At 48.0% G+C, this 14,255-nt stretch overlaps 1 protein-coding gene across 4 annotated transcripts in view; it reads left to right on the plus strand.

The window, feature by feature from the left end:
• Cnnm2 (cyclin and CBS domain divalent metal cation transport mediator 2) overlaps positions 1 to 14,255 on the plus strand; it is a 162,818-nt gene that overhangs the window by 136,675 nt on the left and 11,888 nt on the right. For 3 of the 4 annotated variants that reach the window (XM_063244626.1, XM_063244625.1, XM_023567318.2), the window contains exons 3-4: positions 2,556 to 2,693; positions 4,690 to 4,859. In XM_063244626.1, coding sequence (XP_063100696.1) covers positions 2,556 to 2,693; positions 4,690 to 4,859 — 308 coding nt within the window. Of the gene's footprint in view, positions 1 to 2,555; positions 2,694 to 4,689; positions 4,860 to 10,186; positions 10,854 to 14,255 lie in introns of those variants that run through there. The other variant, XM_063244627.1, reaches the window with a different exon arrangement.

Consider the following 14,255-nt stretch of genomic DNA (forward strand, 5'->3'; position numbering starts at 1 on the left):
CCGAATTTCAAACGTATTGTCATTGATTGATCTTTTCTAAATTTTTATTTGAGACATCTGAGCAAATTATTTTCAAACCAATTTGTTTTTCCTTAAGTCTGTAATTCACGTACTTTAAAAAAATTGAGTGGCTGTACCACACTGACAACTGAAGCCATGAAACTTCCTGGCTCCAAGCTGGCTGATGGCAGAAGTGTGGTGTGCAGGTCCAGGCAGCCAGACTGAGGTGCTGTGGTGACCTGGGGGGAAGTGGACCAGCAGGGCACGTATTTCTGGAGAGGAGATGGTGACAGACACGGCCTGATTGATGGGGGGGAGGTGGGGAGAGCAGGGCAGGCATGGCCTTGGTCCTGCACTGGGTCACCTATGAGACTAAAGCACAGGACACACTAGTGCGGGCAAAGCTTATGCCTCTATCCCCTGCCCTGCTCTGGACAGTGAACCCGGGCCAAGGGCTCAGAATACAGAGCAGTCAGAGGTTGAGTAATGAAGCCTTCTGAGCAAAGGAGGCAGTGTCTACACTGTAACTCGGGTTTGGAGTGGGGTGTGACCACCGCAGTGGGCGGGCACTCAGGGTAAAGTGGCTTGGTCGGGCAGAAGATGCATTCGATCTCTAGAAGGCAGCGCGCCTCACTTCCCAAGCAGAGTCCACCAGACACTGTGAAAGAATACTTTATGTCTAGCTAATGACCGTCTTCTGAGAATATGTCTTCTTTTCTTTTCACGTCTGTATAGAATTCTTGAAAATTCTCTTTCCCAAGTCTGTTTTATCCTTTTGACACTTAGAGGGTAGGCAGAGCCCTCATACTAGAGAATATGGTTGTGGGTTTACCCTCCCTCCATCCTAACTCATAAGCTATTCTGATGCCCACTGGGTCTCCGTAGATTTTTTTTGTGAGAAAGTGTAACCATTGTTGAGAGCTTACATTTTTTGATTTTATAGAAATACTATTGCCGGGCATGGTGGCTCATAGTGGCCTGTAATCCCAGCACTTGGGAGGCTGAGGTGGGAGGATCGTTGCGAGTTCGAGACCAACCGGGGCTACAAAATGAGCTCAAGGCCAGCCTGAACTGCATAGGGAGAGGCCGTCTCAAAAAAGACAAAAAAAAAAAAAAAGAAATATTATTGAGCTTCTTTTACTACTTGATTGGATAGATTTCCTATACAAGTTTTGTGTCTTGCTAGTATAAAGTGCTGAACTTGTGATTTTGGGTCTACTCTATTCCATTTAATTAGTTAGTTAGTTAGCTAGCTAGTTAGTTGAACACAGGCTCACACTAAGCAACATTCTCAGCCCCTTTTTTTTGTTTGTTTGTTTTTGGTGCTGGGGATCAGATCATGACCTCTCTCTTGCCAGGCAGGCACTTATGCCACTGAGCTAAATCCCCGGCCCCTCTCAGCCCCCTGTTATTTTTTCTTTTGAGACAGGGTCTCCAGCAGTTGCCCAGGCTGGACTTGAGCTTGTAATCTTCTGCCTCAGCCTCCTGGAGTGATGGGATGCCCAGGTTATAATCTTGATCTAAATAGATCAGAACTGATGAGGCCATTACCTTTAGAAAATTATTTTAAAGCTTTGTATTGATTTACACTGTCTGTTCTCAAAAAGACTTGAGATTTAAAAAAAGTATAAAATATGATCACCTTCTCTCCAGAAAAGCCTTGTAAGCAATCTGGTTTTCCCTGGGTAGGAAATCAGACTGCAGGGACTAAGGATTCTCGGGCAAAGCCAGCAGTTGGTGCCTTGTGTTTGGCAGTTTTTCCTTGATTGTTATTTTGTTCAGCAAAGTACTTGGAAAATGGCATTGCAGGAGATGACCTTCTGTGTCCGGGCATGCAGACCACAGCTGTGAGTACCTGCCACTGTTTTTGAATAACCTGCAAGCTGAGTTTCCCGTTTTTAAATGATTGAAAATGTAAAAAGAAGACTAATTACTCCATGACGTGTGAAACAGGACAGAGTTTCAATTCCACTGTCCCTAAGCAGAGCTTCGCTGGAGCACTGCTGAGTAGCACATGGATTTGTTGCGACAGTGGATAGGACACAGCACCTGGCATGCGGGCCTGTGGGCCTCTGGCCAGGGCTTGCGGCCTTGTACTGGTAACCGTCACGGCATGGCCTGACCTTGAGTCTGTCGTGGTCCAAGTAATAATGAAGCACATAGATAGTCTGAGTGTTGGGTGGCTGCACTCTGGTTTGTTTCTTGAGGAGTTTTGTTTGTTTGTTTGTTTAAGGCAGGAGCAGCTGCTTCCCTGCCACACGGTGACAGGGAGCCTCAGGACGCACGGCTGCCCCTCAGGCCACACAGCCGCTGCCTTGCGGGCTTCTGATCCCTTCTGCCAGTCACATAAGGGTGCCTGTGTACCACTCTGCGGCTGAGACAGAAGCACTCTTCCCTTCTGGTGGCAGTGGTGGCAATGGCTACTGCAGGCAGCACCTAACCACGACGAAAGTCTTCCCGTGACGAGAGTCTTCCCGCTGTGCCTGTCTCTTACCCAACAAGAGCCTTGATCTGGCAACTGCATTTCCTCATATTGTTCTTCTCTTTCCCCTCAGCCGATAACAGAACGAAAAAGAAGGTGGCCCACCGTGAAAGAAAGCAAGACTTTTCTGCCTTCAAGCAGACAGACAGCGAGATGAAGGTTAAAATCTCCCCGCAGCTTCTCCTGGCCATGCACCGTTTCCTAGCAACAGGCAAGTGCACTTATCCCGGCCTGTGCCACCGCCAGCCAGCTCTCAGCACAGTGGGGTTGGGGTAGGGCTGCGACGCGGGTGATGAGTAATGCCACTTTTGTGTTTTGTTTTTGTTTTTGTTTTGTTTTTTGTTTTGTTTTGTTTTTTTCTCTTTAAATTCTCTCCTCTCCTGTGTTCAGTGTCGGCATGAACCCTCTGAGACATTTACTAGAGGTGGACCAGTAACTTAAAATTGGTCTGAAAGGTAAGGATGACCGAGAGCCACACTGCATGTGTACATAGGCTAGGCCAGCGCCTTGCAGCTCAGCCCATGGGGGAGAGGCCAGCGAGCAGGCTGGCAGTGCCAACAGACGCCACCTAGTTGGCTAATTGTCTCTGCAGCCCGCCCTGGAAGAGCAGTTGGACATCAGTGGTAATGCAGGTGCTTTGTTTTGCAAAGAAGAAAAATAGATTTTCAGAATTAATCTTTGTCTTTTATGGTTCTGGTGAAATGAGAGGCTCCCAGGACTTTGACAGGGATTTCTGGATGGACTCTTCAAACTAGGTTACTAACTTAGGCCCGCTGTAGGCAGCAGTACTCACATTACTCCTAAAGCCACCACCCTAGCCAGCATAGGTTGCTCCCGAGAGGTCAAAGTTGAATGGACCCCAGAGATTGACCATCCCCTCCCCTGTGGCTCTGTTAGCCTGGGCAAGTGAGACAAAATCCGAAGCTATTCAGAGCCGTGTGGAAGACATCTGTCTCCAAGATGTGCAGCCGGTGCCTTTCAGCTGCATGCAGCATATATAGAATTTTTTGAAAAGGAAGCAACCAGCAGCCATGTGATGGAATGCCAGCTGCACTTTCAGACTGGGTTTTCAGATACCTGGAAATGCTCACAATATAGTATTTATGAATGGGAAGATGTCCATGATATACTGTAAAATAAGGTGGGAAAAATACCTTAGAGAACTTTGTGTACTTAAGATTATGATTGTGTTTCTGTGAGTATACACATGCACACACACAGGCACACATGCTTAGGCAGAGCCCTAGAACAACACATCACATTGCTCTGGATGTTACATGTGTGGTTGGCTTATAGGTAATTTTTATGTTCTTTTTTATCTTTTTCCTATTTTCCTAACTTTCTACAATGTATTATCAATAAAGTCACAGAAGTAAATTCAGAATTTATAGCATTCACACACAGCAACTAAGTGAAAAAATGAGATCTTTAATTTGCTTAATATTTTTGTTCTAATTCTGATATTATGGTTTCTCATCAATTAAGAGCCACATACTCACAGGTGTGGTGGTGCAGGCCTGGAATCCCAGCCCTCAGAGACCAAGCCAGGGAGACTCGTGTTCACAGCCAGCATAGACTATCTAATGAGACCCTGCCTCAAAAGAAAAGCCAGACCAAAACGAAAACCAATAGAATGCTAAATGTTACCCTACCCGGCCTCTAAAAGAAATTATAAAGTCCAGTTCCAAGACAGTGCCCTCCAGTCAGTAATTTTGATTTTTTATTTGAAATAAGGTTCTACCTGTGTAAATGCTGACCAGTGTTCCCTTCCGCTGGCGAGCTGGCGTGCATGTTGGTGTGTGCACGGCCTTGCTTTCCTTCCAGCCTCCCTCGGTGGCCCGGGATTTCTCAGCACAGTTGTAGGGATGGAAGCTGCGCCTGCACCTCCACACCCCACCCTGCGGCCTCCCTGGCGGCTGTCGGAGGCTCCACTGGTGCTCAAAGCCGCTGCTGGTTGGCAGTGCAGGACGTTTTCCTGAGAGGGAAACCATGGCAGGGTGAAGAAAGATGAAAAGGGACAGCTAGGAGACTGCAAGCATACTCTAATCTCTCTCAGGCACTCTATCCCCAGTGGATCACCAAACCGAAGTCTGTGCCTCCACGTTGGTCACTTGGATGCTGAGTTCTCACTGTCTGCACACTTTGCTTACTAGCGTGACCCTTTCTGTCCACTTGAGTGTAATGTCAGGTTGTGTTTATGTCTATAGAAGTAGAAGCATTTAGCCCATCCCAGATGTCAGAGAAGATCCTTCTAAGACTGCTAAAGCACCCCAATGTCATCCAGGAGCTGAAGTACGATGAGAAGAACAAGAAAGCCCCTGAGTTCTACCTCTACCAGCGCAACAAGCCCGTGGACTACTTCGTGCTCATCCTGCAGGTCAGAGGCATCACCTGGCAGGGCTGGTACCGTAGGCCCCGGGCAGCGGGAGGGGGCCGGGGTAGGCTATAGGTCTCAAGAGTGGTTTTGTCTTTCACTTTTTGTGTTGGGGGAGAATTTCGCCTCTTTGTTTCCACAGTGTAAAATAACTCTAATACAAGAGTTTATAGTTACCTTATTTCTGGGTGCTGAAGGCTAAGCATGCCTGTTGAGGCACCAAGTCAAATGAAGAATGCTGAATCAGGTTGTTACTTCTGTTTTATAACAGAGTATCATATATTTTGTTACTTGCCTTAAACACTTCATATTGGTAATATCCATAAAGACATGGGTATCCACTCATATTTTTTGGAGAGCTGTTGTTACACATTTCCCAGCATGCCACTGCCCAGAGTCTCCAGTTTTGCCTCCGTAGAACTTACCTGCTTGCTCTAATGGTAGGTTTGCTTGTCTGTGCCCCCTCAGGGCTGGAGATCTCTGTTGGGCAGGGTCACCTGCATCTCTTCACATTCACCTGTAGATCCCCCATCACTCTTGCAGGACCTGGGGCCTAGAGTTACTCAGTTGAGACCTGTTGCCTGAATACACTAATGCAGATTTCTCTGGGTCCAGCGCAAGCCCGACTCCACGCTCTGTGTTAAGACATGAAGACCAGAGTGACTGGCACAGGTGCAGGTCCAGGGAATAGCCCAGCACTGAGCAGAGCTCTTTGGCTGTCCTGTCCTACCTGTAGCCAGAGGGCTCCGAGGTCAATGGGGGCATGAGGTGAGCTCAAGAGGCAGGAGTGAGATCCAGCCAGGTGCAGGGTCAGGCTGCAGGCCCCTCCAGGGCGAGGGCAGATCTTGTGACCATCCCATCCCCACAGCCTGTCCTATCTGTGCCCCATCTCCTAGTCTGTTACTTCTTTGGAAGAGTTTGGGGAAGCACCTGTCCCTATTGCAATCTTGGTTTGTTTTTGAAACTTATTATTGGGTGATCCTTGGTTCTCTTCGTATCACCTTTTCACTTTTTCGTCTCTTATTTGGACTTGATCTTACACTGTGACTAAGAAGTCTCTCAGTGCCTTCCATGAGCACCATCCAAACAATCCACTCACTGCTTTTACCCCTTGTAACTAACCAGACTATTTGATGGGATCCGATGTGATGTCCAAGGTTCACAGGGTAGCGGTGCCCACTTCCTTTGTACTAGAACGGAATTGGCATATGGGTGGGGGGGCACCCATTCTGACCGCTTTGAGGGCTCCTGTGCTGGAGCTAGTAGGAGGCCTTGTATCCTATTTGTGCTACCTTGGCATGGAGGCCAAGCTGGGCATTAAGATGAATAAAAGCCTAGTTTTATTGACTTCTTGTGCCTCTTTATAGATGAAACATCCTTGTCAGGAAATCTGAGTTTATTTCAATACCAGAAGATTAGCCCCTTATGCTTGCTTGTATTTCTTGGTTATTACCTAGATATGAACTGGAAATCCCTTTGCAGGAGTATAATTAATGCCCAAATTTACATAAGCTCAGCAAGGCTCTAATTACTAAGTGAATTATGGAGTTTATTTTCATTTGAAACAAGCTCGTGTCAGGCCTGTAGATGTCAGAAATGTCTGCAGTGATGGGTCCACAGAGGCCATCCCTGAGCTCTGTTACAGGGTCTGGAAAGAGCAGTGAGGAATAAATTAGTGAGAGGTTTCCTTCCTTAGGAGCTTGTGGTCCTGGGCTCCGTGCAGTACCCTAAATCTTCTGCTCACGTTCATCTTATTCCCTACATCTTCTCTGGAGAACAGGACATTCATGCTACACATAGAATCTAGATGTGACTGTCCCCTAACTCTACAGAAACTCTGAGTGACATTAAAGACTTATTCGGAAGAATCAGGGTATTGGTATCGTGAATTTTAGGGGTAACATTAGAAATGATGCCTATCAGTTCTCTTCTCGTATAGTTGCAGTTTATTTAGTTGTGACTCAGTGATGCTCTGTTGCTAGATCAAAAGGCCGTAGTTCTTAAATGGAAGGACTTTATCATCTCTGTTCATTCACAAGTCGTGAACCTTTTAAAGGATTTTTGATAAGACTAAGACATTTTAGGTGGCTAAACCCATATTTGACTGTTTCCTTATGTTGAATGCTTATGTCAGGGTGATGTTTGCAGAGTGAGTGGCGTCACGGGTTTTGTAAACAGCCTGTGTGCTGGAAGAGCAGGCGTTGAAACGTTGGGCTTTGGTACGTCCTAGTGTCACAGGCTCGCCAATGCCAGGGATGCCCAGAAAGCAGCAGGGTGAATGCGCGACACCCTCTGGCAGCCTGGCGTGGTCACCATCATTTGCAAAGCACACTCTAAAGCCTGCACTGCACCCGGGGTGGCCGGCACTGGGGTGTGGAGCCCCGCTTTTCAGAAACACGGGAGAGGCCAGCTGAGCTCTCCTTCCTCTGTTTCAGCACCAGCCAGATGCTCTCCCCTGCAACGTCAGAAACAGCTCCGTGGCATAGCACCTGCCTGGCAAGTGCAAGGTTGTGATTTTGAGTCCCCGTACCGAAAAAAGAAAAACATTCCTGAGAGAGTCGTTGTTGGGACCCTAACTATGCTAGAAACACACCGGCTTCCAAGTCTGAGGCCTTTCCTGTTATATATGTATAAAAAAGCTAAACTTTCAAATTCACCCAAAAAGTAGATTTTTAAGCTATAGTGCTTTGAGGGATTGATAGAGACAATGATGGAAACACAGTAAAGCCTGACAAAATCTTTATTGGCTCTCTTTGCCTTAAATAACTTAACAAAGTATGCATTCAGAAGGAGGAAACAGAAAGGCACATCATTTTGATGGAAAATATTTCTATCATTGTAAAAGAACAAGGAATAGTTATCCAGTGTCTTAGAACTGCACACCTAGTAAAATAAAACTAACTGATTGGGAAAATCAGACACTTAAGCCGGAAAAATTGATCATATACTATGTCACAGTGCCCATTCTAGTAATTACAAAAGATAAAAATTTCACAAAATCACTACATAGACCTTAATAAACTAGGGATAAAAATATGTAATTTAAAAGTACTAAACATGATGATAAATTCTCTCTTGTGTAACGTTGTAAACATGTTGTCATTTGTGTAAAGGAACAGAACTGTAGTACTTTTCTCTCATACAGACTTATATATATATAATCGAAATTTCCCTGATATGTTATTCAAGAAACTGGTAATAATTGTTCCTTCTCCAGAGGAGACATGGGAGGAGAAGGGAAAGAAGCATTTCTCCCTTGAATGGTTTGCATTTCTTAGCATGTGCACGTCCTACCTATTTAAATAGTCCTTTAAAAATAGAACTAATGGTAAAATAAAAGCTATAAATAGCAACTGAATTAGGAAAAAATACATAGACTATCTTAAAGTAGATAATATACCATAAGACTATTAATAATATAAGTACCATCTCTACAATGTATCATAATTTTAAGAAATGCTATTTCTCTAAGTACTTAAATAAAACATGGAAAACTATAATTAGCTTGAAAAAGAGCAAAACCATAAACTAAAAAACTAAAAACTGTCATAAAAATAAACTCAAATGAGCAACCCTTACCAATCACAAATCAAAATTTCATATTTTATTTGATTAATATCGCTAGGGATGTAGTTCAGCAGTACAATGCCTGCCTGACAAGTGAAAAGCCCTGAGTTAGATTCCCAGTACAAAAGAATAAAATAATATCAATACTTGCTGGGCATGGTGGTACATGCCTGTAATCCCAGCACCTGGGAGGCTGAGGCAGGAGGATCCCTGTGAGTTCAAGGTCAGCCCTGGGCTACATAGTGAGACCCTGCCTCCTCTTCAGCTGACATCTCCAAACCTTCCCAACTCTTCCCATAAGCCAGTTCAAAAGGTTCTTGAACCGTGTGGCCAACTAGTGTCACAGTAACAACTTCATTTCTCTGGAACAAATCTGTTTTAGTTACTTTCTTGTTACTCAGACAAAACATAATACCCAACACCTGTAAGTTAAAGAAAGAGAGGTTTATTTTGGCTCACAGTTGGTAGACATTTCAGCGCATAGTCGGCTGGTTCCAAGGCAGGGAAGCCTGACAGAGGAGGCAGTTTATAGCCTAGCAAGCAGGAAGCAGCAGTCAGGGAGCTTTCCTTTCCCTTTTTTATTCTATCCTAGCTGTAAGCCTATTGGTTGGTCCCCTCCACACCCAGCGTGGGCCTTTCCATTATCTGTACCCAGAACTATGCCACACCAGAGGATTAACTAGTTATCACACAGCCATGATCCAGCCACCTCTCCCAAAAGCCCACTTTGAATTTAATGCATGAGGCTTTGAAGGGGAGATCTAGATACAGGCCACGGCAGAAGTCTTCCGGCCCTCGCCAGGACTTAATATGGTTTCACCTCCTCTTGGGAGAAGAATTTAAACTCAATACCAAATTTTCTGCCAGTGGTGGTGGCGTACTCCTGAAATCCCAGCATTTGGGAGATGGAGGTAAGGCATCCCCAGGAGTTTGAGTCAGCCTGAGCTACACAGTGAGTTTAAGCCAGCCTGAACTATGCACGGTGAGACCCTGTCTCAGAAAACAAAAAAGCAAAACCCAAACACACAGATTTTCTTCCAGGGTTTGAATGTCAGGTCTTTGTGTCCCAGTGTACCTGCACTGCAGTTGTAAGTGCAAGTAATACACCCATTTTAAAGAAAAAAATTACTTGGACTCTCCGCAGTGACCCTATTTTTAAAAATTATGTTGAATAAATAGTATCTGTAAATCTAAAACTGGATTAGCTGCTTTTGCTTAGAACTCTTATTCATGACTACAAAGCAAAACAAATTTGCAAATTATTTAATTCCAAATGTAAAGAAACGTACAAAAGCAATGCAAAGCTCAGCTCAGCTCACCCAGAGCCCCACTTGCATAGTACCGAGACTAGGGTGCTGCGGTACATGCTCCTTTCGCCTGCGCCCCTGGGTTTCAGGAGGACTGAAACCCCCACCCTGGCTGCACTGGCACGAACTGTGCAGTGTGTTGGCAGTTATTCTGTCTCCCCCGGCAGACCTGAGTTACTTCCCTGTGAGTGCGGCCATGGCCTTTCTTCTAGCTCAGTCTTTCTCTCACTTGCACCAGGCACCCTGAGGACCTTGTTCACTGCAGGTCTGGGTCCTGACTCAGTTGGTGTTTAAGTGTCAAGGCTCAACCAGATGACTGGAGCCACACAACTTGACACAGAGTGACTGTCAGCCAGGGCGGTGGTGGCATTGATACCTGGTGGCTGCAGTGGGTTGGAAGATGGTCAAATTAACTTTTTTTTTTTTTTTTGTCTTTTTCCTTTTTATCGGTACCAGGGATTGAACTCACGACTGTCTGCTTTCAAGGCAGGTGCTTACGCCGCTGAGCTAAACCCCCAGCCCCCTGTCAAATTAACTTTTGACCACCAGAATTTAAAAGAAAGGAAACATTTATGAAGCAAACTTGCAAAGTCTGCCCCAGTCCACAGCGGCAGCCACTGGATGGAAAACCACAGCTAGAGCGGAAGATAGGAGCACAAGGCATGCAGGGTCTCTGGATGGTGCTTCCTCCCCTGCTGGGGCTGCTGGCAAAAATCTGATGTTGGTGCCCCTGGCGTTTCCTGGCCTCCTTTTGGTGTTCAGCCCCTCTGCGTGCTTTGTGATGGTGATGTTTTGGAAAAAGAGAAGGAGAGCACAGAAAGCTCAGCTGGAGAGAGAGAGCAGGAGGCCACTGCTGCTTGCAGGCAGCTCTGGAGGAGGCTTCGGGCTGCAGCGGTCAGGCTGCACCGAGCCTTGAGCTCTGCTCTGTGCGGAGCTGCGCTGACCAGAGGGTGCAAGGCCACCTTCCTAAAAGCTGGTCCAGGGACAGAGCCCTCGTTCCTCCAGGAGTGTCAGGAGCCTTTTATTATCCTATCCTCTCTCACTTTCTCCCCCTCCCCCCGCCTCTTTTGCTTCCTCACGTGATATGATAGAGTAGATAATAAATATTTCAAAAGCAAAATGATATGTGCTGAGTACCTTCCTTACATGGAAAATGTTACCTGAGAAGGCGCTAACTAGAGCAGGCAAACCATGGCCTTGTGGGGACTGCCCTAATCCCTACGCATGGTGTTATTTGAATGTGATCTCTTGGACCTGTTGGTACATACCACCGTGAGTAAAAGGTGTGCTTACTGTAGTCCTAGTCCTAAAATTTACCTGCCAGAAGAGTTGAACTCCCATGGAGAGGGCCATGCAGTGGGTCGGTTCTTAGACCTTTTGTGATGGTAAAAAACCAAACAATGTTAGAACTGAAAGAACTGCAGGGACCCTTTAATCTGTTGTGATTTTATAAGTGGAATAAAGTTAATCTAGTTCCTAAGTGACAAAGAGTTTTCACCAAAATGAAAAAAGAAGAAAAACAGTTGCAATAGATTTTCCATAAATCTATGTATTTAGTTTGAAAACTTGGCCTGGCATTACTTATGTTTTGGAATTTGGGAGTTTGAAATGCCTGGCTGTTTATGACATGATGGTAATAGTCAATAACGAAGCAAACATTAGGCCACACTGTGTCTGACCTGCGCTGGGGAGCGAGTAGCTCACTCTGGCTCCTGCAAACCTGTCTAGGACCCAGTGAGGTACAGTGTCCGCCTGGAGCCCCGCGGGTCTGGACCCCAAGGCTCAGAGCACAGCCGCCGCTCCCATGCTCAGGGCCCCATCTTGAGCTGGCTGTACTCTTGTGCTACAAATCTTTGTGCAGCTGCCTTGTTTAATTAGCAGCTCGAGGCCTCCATGCCTTCCCAACAGGCTCCCATGAGCCCAGGCACACGGTTTCCAGAGCTGAGGCCACCACTCACACGCAGCTTGGAAACACTGACTCCCGAACTTTGCTGCTGGCCAAGGTCACCCGGAGAGCTTTAAAAATTCCATGATCCAGGCCACACCTTGCCAGTTAACTCAGAAGGCCTGGGAGTGGGATCGTGCTGGGCCCAGCAGGGGAACTGTGGTAGTCTTGGGTCCGTGCTGTAAGTGGCCACAGGACAGCTTCTTTCCTGGAGAGAGAGGTGGCTGCTGTCCTGTCCCATCCCACTGTGTGGTGATGGTTGCTGTGCTGCTCTAGTTTGTCAGCAAGGAGCTGAGTGCAAGCTGATACTCATGTGCAGAAACACCACACACAAGGCCCCGAAGCTGGTAAAATTAGCCACCAGATGCGGTGGAGATGGAGCCGCCCGAGTTCTGCTTGGAAGCCAAAGTAGAGAAAGAATCTGCAGGCACAGGAAGGGGGCAGGAGTGTCCAGCTCAGCGTGTCCAGAGAGGCCACAGGGATGCCACTCAGGCTGCGAGCTCGGCAGGAAGGCTGGGTGCACCCTGCTTCTCCTGACTGCTCTGTCCTCCTGTGCTCTGCAGGCCTGGCATCCACGTCCCATTGCCCCTTGCTGCCCCACACTGGCCCCTGCACGGCCCACAGGCCCCAAGGCAGAGGCCAGCTGTGGCCTACCCACAGCCTTCTCAGCCCCTGCTCCCTCCTCAGCGTCCTCTATCCCCTGGCCATCTGTGGCCAACAGGCCCGTTTCCCTGGCGACATTCACCAGGTGCTGCCCCTGCCTGGTGGTCCTTCTGTCCCCCTTGGTTCTTGGCTGTCCTCTTCAGTCGTGAGTGGCAGGCTGGCCTTATTCTCGGCCCATCTCCACCATTTGTCTTCTCTCCTCCATTTGTGACAGCTATCGGGTGCCTTCAGGTACCCCCCCTCCCAGCCTTCTCCCTCCAGCTCAAACGTTCGGAGGGAGGCCTTGTTCCAAATTGGAATCCACCCTCTCCTCCCAACCCTGCCACTTGGTCAGTTCCTTCCAGACCCTTCCGTCCCCTCGCGTGACGTGTCTTCAGATCTCTTGGAGCCACCTTCTCTGGGCCATGACTTCCCCTGGCCGCGCCCTGCCCCTCCCTGCCAGGGTCCCCGGCTGCAGATGCCTTACCCAGAGCTTCTGCGTTGCCCTCTCCACCCAGTATGGTCTGCACTGCAGCTTCTTAGAACAGGCTTCCTCTGCCCGGGACCTGGCCTCCTCAGCCAGCACTTCAGGTGCCCTGTGGCCTGGTGTGCTTGCCTCGTGGCCTTTAGGCTGTCCCTGCCTTCCCAGGCATGGCTGGCACTGGTGTCGCCCACCCACCCTCCTTCACAGTGCACCTTTTGGTTGGTTCGGGGAGACCAAGCTCACCGTGCCTCTCCTTCTCATATGCACACAGCTTCATACAAGTATAGGGTGCGTGCCTTTCTCTGAGCTCTGCTGCTCACTCTTTGTTTATGGGTGTAGTCTGCTATCATGTGCTCCAGGGCAAGGCCTGTCTCTTCACCAGCCTGGCCTCCCCTATAGGCTCTTGCCTGCATGGCAGGGCTTTTAGCACCTGCTTGTTTGCAGACTGATTTAAAATTCTGTGAGGTATGCTTGTCATCCTAGCATTTGGGAGGTTGAGGCAGGAGAATCACAATTTTGAGCCCTACGTGGTCAATTTAGTAGACCTTATCTCAAAATAAAAGGATATAGCTGAGGATGCAGCTAAGTGAGAAGGCCCTGGCCTCACTCTTCAGTGCTACTAAACAAATAGATAGATGGAAGGGATTCTGAGGATGGAGCACTGGCCAGCTTGGGCCAGGTCCTGGCTTCAGTACCGGCACCACCAAAACAGACAGATACTCCTTTTTAAGTCTCTTTCTTATAGCAAGAGAATTCAGACCAGTATTTCCATTAAGTGAAGGAAAAACTAAAAGAATAACTTGAGGAAGGTCTTCTATTATTGGGGCGTTAATATATAGGTTAATTGAACAGGGATGGGTTAGGGCACCAGGCGTGCAGAGGCAGCTGCTGGTGCAGCACATTGGCTGAGAGTGGCTGTGAGTGTTCTCTGGTCCCTGGGTCTTTGTGAGCTCTTCCCTATGAGAAGTTGTGTCTGCTTCACAGAGCTAGGTGCATTTAGTGGCTCAATATAACACTGAAATATCAGTTCCACTTCAGGAAGTGATGGCCTGGCACCGACCTGCCCCTTGGGGCTGTGCCTCAGGCTGCCCTCGCCCTAGAGAACACCTTCGCTGGACCTACTGTGGCAGGTTGCAGGCCACAGGGTGGACGAGGCAGTCTGTCCAGGAAGGGCATGGAGGGGCGAGCTCGGGAGAGGAGGGAGGTTTGCTCTCAGGCACTTTTCTGGGGCAGCGAGGGAAGTCTGCTGGGCCTGTGCTCTGGAGCAGCTGCCCACTTGCTCTGGGTGCTGCGCTCCCGAGACCGCGCGGGCAGTGTCCCGGGGCCTGCACCCTCCTCTCTGGCGCAGCTGTGACCACGCTGACCTCTGCCCCTGGGAGCTGGAGCTGGGCTTTTTCTGGGAGGGCGCATGGAAGAGTCTCGGGCTAAGGGCGCTGGGACACTACTAAGTGGGC

The sequence above is a fragment of the Cavia porcellus genome, unplaced genomic scaffold (assembly GCF_034190915.1).
Source record: "Cavia porcellus strain 051 isolate PalLab524CR breed Dunkin Hartley unplaced genomic scaffold, mCavPor4.1 scaffold_2, whole genome shotgun sequence".
NCBI lineage: Eukaryota > Metazoa > Chordata > Mammalia > Rodentia > Caviidae > Cavia > Cavia porcellus.